The sequence below is a fragment of the Gigantopelta aegis genome, chromosome 12 (genome assembly GCF_016097555.1).
Source record: "Gigantopelta aegis isolate Gae_Host chromosome 12, Gae_host_genome, whole genome shotgun sequence".
NCBI lineage: Eukaryota > Metazoa > Mollusca > Gastropoda > Neomphalida > Peltospiridae > Gigantopelta > Gigantopelta aegis.
The window spans coordinates 16,674,410-16,680,409 of record NC_054710.1 but is presented as its reverse complement, the minus strand read 5'-3'; the positions used below and the strand labels follow the sequence as shown (position 1 = coordinate 16,680,409).

General features: G+C 38.3%; 1 protein-coding gene across 1 annotated transcript in view; it reads left to right on the top strand.

The window, feature by feature from the left end:
- The window catches only part of LOC121386926, a 28,347-nt gene that overhangs the window by 15,979 nt on the left and 6,368 nt on the right, over positions 1 to 6,000 (top strand). The window contains exons 9-11 of the mRNA XM_041517977.1: positions 2,485 to 2,568; positions 3,489 to 3,588; positions 4,990 to 5,169. Coding sequence (XP_041373911.1) covers positions 2,485 to 2,568; positions 3,489 to 3,588; positions 4,990 to 5,169 — 364 coding nt within the window. The remainder of the gene's footprint in view (positions 1 to 2,484; positions 2,569 to 3,488; positions 3,589 to 4,989; positions 5,170 to 6,000) is intronic.

The following is a 6,000-nucleotide window of genomic DNA, read 5'->3' as shown; positions in this document are numbered from 1 at the left end:
CCAGCAGTAACTGCTGAACACTCTTTGAAGTGGTCAGACTAAGCCCACAGCTACATGTAAAAGCTGATGGGGTGGGATATGGCATTGAATGCCACAAGAGACAAGTACATGTCATGGTTGGAGAGACAAGGACTAGGATGTGAAGGTGGACAGTGAACGAAGTTGAAAGGTAGGAGAAGTTGCCAGATCTGGAAGAAATGAGATGGAATTCAAAGGAGAGAAAGGAAAGGGGGCAGTGGGCTATTTTTTGCTCCAGCCAGTGCACCATGACTTGTGTATCAAAGGCTGTGGTATGTGCTATCCTGCTTATGGGATGGTGCATATAAAAGATCCCTTGCTACTAATTAAAAAATCTAATGGGTTTCTTCTCTAAGACTATATGTCACAATTACCAAATGCTTGACATCCAATAGCCGATGATTAATAAATCAATGTGCTCTAGTGGTGTCGTTAAATAAAACAGACTTTACCTTTCCTGCTTTAATCAGCACCATGCTGCCCTGAGATTAAACAAGCTTTTCTCAGTAATTAATTCTAAAATTGCTTTTATAAAACACTCAGAAAATGTATTATTAATTAAAAAAATATGCCTGTTATATTATTTTGCCATTCATTTATTAAAGCAAGCACATCAAGTATTTTTATTTCAATTATTATTATTTAAAAAAATTTAAAAACAAGTGCCCCGAAAATTATGAAAATGATCCAAAAGTATTTAGTCTTGCCAAATTTCTAGCGAAACACTAATCACTTATTTTTCTTATTAGTGGGTTTTTTTTTTTTTCAACGTAACATGATCTCTGCCCTATGAAACATTCCCTAGAGGTGCAGAAAGTACTCGCCCGATCGCTAAATACGAGTAACTTGACAGATGATTTAAAAAATGCAACGACCAGTTCGACGAGCGATCTCTCTTTTTCTGACTAATAGACGGCGGAAACAGAGCAGGTCAAAGGTCAATTCTTCACAGAAATTGCTTGTTTATGTTTAAAGTATGTTGCCACTGTGTTTTGAATAGACTGTTCTGTTAAATACTTGCTGGATGTCACTTGACTTTTGTAAATCTATATGAAAGACATGTGAAAACATTGATATCAGAATATTAAAAAATATATTGATTTGTCAATCAAGGTATGGGGCTTGATTTCGTTTGCCACATGATGTTTATCACTTACCAAGGGTACTTAATATATAATTTGAAGTGGTGACAGTGTATATTATATTATTATTAAACTAATATTGTTCTATAGGCTGGCAGACTAGCAGAAATTCTCGCAGACTAGTGAAGTTTAGTTGGTTCTGGTCTGGCGGACTAGTGAAATATTTTCTATTTCTGCACCTCTGTTCCCCCTTTAAGATGGACTGATCCGAACTTCCCAATAATCTGAAAACTCCATATGTTTTTATTTAATTTTTTATTTAACAACACACTCAACACATTTTATTTACGGTTATATGGTGTCAGACATATGGTTAAGGACCACACAGATTTTGAGAGGAAACCCGCTGTCGCCACTACATGGGCTACTCTTTCCGATTAGCAGCAAGGGATGTTTTATTTGCGCTCCCCACAGGCAGGATAGCACAAACCATGGCCTTTGTTGAACCAGTTATGGATGACTGGTCGGTGCAAGTGGTTTACACCTACCCATTGAGCCTTGCGGAGCACTCACTCAGGATTCGGAGTCGGTATCTGGATTAAAAATCCCATGCTTCAACTGGGATCCGAAACCATTACCTACCAGCCTGTAGACCGATGACCTAACCACTACGCCACCGAGGCCGGTAAAATCTCGATATATTATTTCCTAAATAGTGGTTGCAGTGTAAAAGAATTAAAGGAATAACGACAAGTTCATGTATAGTGTTACTCTTTTTTCAATTCTAAATCAACTTAATGAGATGTTTCTGTAATGAAAAAAAGAAGAAGTTTCTTTTGTTTAACGACACCACTAGAGCACATTGATTTATTAATCATCGGCTTTTGGATGTCAAACATTTGGTCATTTGACATATAGTCTTAGCGAGGAAACCAGCTACATTTTTCCATTAGTAGCAAGGGATCTTTTATATGCACTGTCCCACAGACGGGACAGCACATACCAGTGCCTTTGGTATACCAGTATTGGTGCACTGACTGGAACAAGGAATAGCCCAATGGGCCCACCCACGGGGGATCGATCCCAAACCGACCGTGCATCACGCGAGTGCTTTACCACTGGGCTATTTCCCGCCCCCGTTTTTAAAATGAAACTGAAAATCTCCCATTTGTTTTCTAAAACGAGGCTGAAATTCTCAAAGTTAAAACAATGGGTGTCAAGTCAAATTTGAGAAATAAAACCCTGGATATCCACATAAGACGTCAGCCATACTTGGTAAATTGTTTAAATGAGTTGGTCATATCTGTTGCTACTCTGCCTAAGTGTAAATTTGCCTTTAAACTGCTTTGTTTGTACGTCTGTCTGTCTGTCTGTCTGTTTGCAGGACTACGAAGCGATGTTGGAAGACTTGAGTTTCATGCAGCGAGCTGACAGAAAGCGAAGACAAGACATCGTGGCAGACTTGCCGGTCAGTTGTCTGTTCATCCTGCCATACATCTGTGTGTGTTTCTGTTAAAGAGAGAATAATACATGAGTGGCCATTAGATACCAAATGTTATCTCACAACGAGTTGTTTTAAAATGTATCTAACAGAGAATAATACACGAGTGGCTGTTAGATACCATTTATCTCACAACAAGTTGTTTATGTAGAGAATAATACATGAGTGGACGTTAGATACCATTTATCTCACAACGAGTTGTTTATGTAGAGAATAATACATGAGTGGCCGTTAGATACCATTTATCTCACAACGAGTTGTTTATATAGAGAATAATACATGAGTGGCCGTTAGATATCATTTATCTCACAACAAGTTGTTTATGTAGAGAATAATACATGAGTGGCCGTTAGATACCATTTATCTCACAACAAGTTGTTTATGTAGAGAATAATACATGAGTGGCCGTTAGATACCATTTATCTCACGACGAGTTGTTTATGTAGAGAATAATACATGAATGGACATTAGATACCATTTATCTCACAACAAGTTGTTTATTTAGAAAATAATACATGATTGGCCTTTAGATATACCATTTATCTCACAACAAGTTGTTTATATAGAGAATAATACATGAATGGCCTTTAGATATACCATTTATCTCACAACGAGTTGTTTATATAGAGAATAATACATGAGTGAACTTTAGATATACCATTTATCTCACAACAAGTTGTTTTAAAATGTATTTAACGAGCGAAAGTGAGTTTGATACGCTTTTATACAATGAGTTCCATGATTTTACTGACACAGAACCGGAAATAATCGTTTGCGTGAAATCCGAATGCCTGTTATTTCGGCTCGTAAACCCCAACCACTTGTTCTAGTGTATCTCATGAATCCGTTAAAAATTCAGATTAAGATCTTTTGGATTTTAATTACAGAAACAAGTGTTCATTCCACCAAACCTTCGCATTGAAGAGAAGGTGGAGAAACAGAGAGATATGGAACAAGCATTTGAAAACATTTACCTCACTGGCAGGGGTAAGATGTTTTTTTTTTTTTTTTTTTATTATTATTTTTTTTTTTTAGCATATATTGCCATTTTATCCTATAACTTACCCATGATATCCATGTCATAAACCCATGTGATAATTTTAGTGTATTAACCCGGTTAATAATGGTATGCAAATTTGCACGGTCTCTAGGTAATATGTTGCTGTGGATGGGTCATTTGCTTCCAAGCCAATAACACCTGTGTATCTGAGCGTCAACGTTTTCAAAGATTTAGTTAAAATGCGTGACGTCAGACTAATCTGTGCTAATCATGGTGACGTCATATTACTGATGGCGACGACTTCAGGACTGTGATTTACTAAAAATTGAATTATAATGTTATTTTTAGAAGTGTTATAGGATAAATAGAATTCGCCACTCATGTTTTTTAATATGTAAAATATCAACCTCGTCTAGTTAATTGGTATTTGTCTCGGCAGAGCCTCGACAAATACCGATTAACATAGACTCGGTTGATATTTTACATATTAAAAAATACTTGTGACGAATCCTCTATGCACCCCACTTTGTAGCAGAAGCGATGGTTTATATATATATATGTGTGTGTGTTTGTGTGTGCCACCCACGTTTTGACACCTTCCTACTCTCGTGTTTAGTGTATAATTCTTACATTTCACAATGAAAATTAATAAATATTTTTGGTCACTATACAACTGGAGACTGTATGCAGGTCTCTACATAAACTTTTTCAACCTAGGAGCCCGATGATACCTACTTGTATCTTTCATATAGATGATAAGAAATGTTGACAGGGCCATGCTCCACACTTGCTGTCCGTTGAGCTATCTCGGTATCACCCAAGGCCGGGGTACATGGAACCTGCAATGCATGACGGGTAATTATTCCTCATGTGGGGTCATGCACTCAAGAGACACACCCATAGTCGCACCCGTGAAGTGGGTGAAACTCGGTGTATGTGGCCTTACACCTACCCACTGAGCCTAGCGGCGCACTCACTCTGGATTGGGGCCGATATTGGCATGAAAAATCCCCCATTGCCTCAGGTGGGATATGAACCCAGTACCTACCAGCCAGAAGTCTGATGGCATAACCAACAAACTACTAAGGCTGGTGATATGAAATGTTTTAGTCACCGAATGAAAAAAATAGTTGCATATGCGACCAAATTGGTTGCAGTGAAGAGGGCTGATGTGAACAGAAAGCAGTAACAGGTGCGTATGCAGTCCTTGAGTTTTGGAGTTGATAACACACACACACACACCCACACACCCCCCCCCCCCCCCCCACCCAACTGGCTCATGCCAAATTTTATTTTTTAAAACATATTATTAAGAGCCCTGTAGAAAGTTTGTTTGCACAGTCCAGACGAAGCCCTACATAATTCCCTGTGTTAATGGTGTGTTGTAGAGTTAGCCGATGGTATAGAGATGACCCTTGACCCCGATCAACTGCCCGACACGCCCTGCTCTGTGAATTCGTTCGAATCGTCACAGTTAACAACAAATGCAGAATCAAAGTCCAGAATACTCGACTCTAGTGGAAATGCCACTCAAGATGAAGGGGAGACAACTCAGAACAAAAAACAAGGTATTGTGAGTTTTGAAATATTTCCTTTTTCCTGCAGTATTTCACGACTGGTATAGCCTCTATAAGAAATTAGCGAGGAAAATTAGGCAGAGTTACGTCCCCTAATGGCCATTTTAACAACTCAATCATCAATGAGCCCCATTTTTTTGGTTTCCCCAAGAATACGCCGAATATATTTCAAGAATTTCCGGGACCCCCTCTAGATTTCCTCTTTCTTACAGTTCTCCCATGCTTGATATATACACTCACTGTTGCAATAAACCAGGGTTTACATTTTGAAATTTGTTGGCGAGTGAGATACAGACTAAATAAAGTTTGTTTTATTTAACAACACCACTAGAGCACATTGATTAATTAATCATCGGCTATTGGATGTCAAATATTTGGTAATTATGACTTGTAGTCAACAGAAGTAACCTGCTACATTTTTTTTCATTAGCAGCAAGGTATCTTTTATGTGCACTTTCCCACTGACAGGAAAGCACATACCATGGTCTTTGACCAGTTGTGGTGCACTGATTGGAATGAGAGTAAAAAACAATCAGTTAAATGGATCCACCAAGGTGGTTTGATCCTGCGATACAGGTACTTCAGGCGAGCACTCAACCACTCAACTAAATGCCGCCCCTACAGACTAGATCAACTTTTTATGGGCTGGATGTACATTAATTTTGTGGCTTGTTGGGGTTTTTCATCATCTTTAATGACCATAGTAACATGATTTTTTTTGTGAGACACTGGACAATCCCAATCGTCTGCCTCTTTGTGCTGTAAAATTAATGGGCAAAATTTATAAAGCCTGTTTGTCTTTACTTTTATGTGTAACTCAGG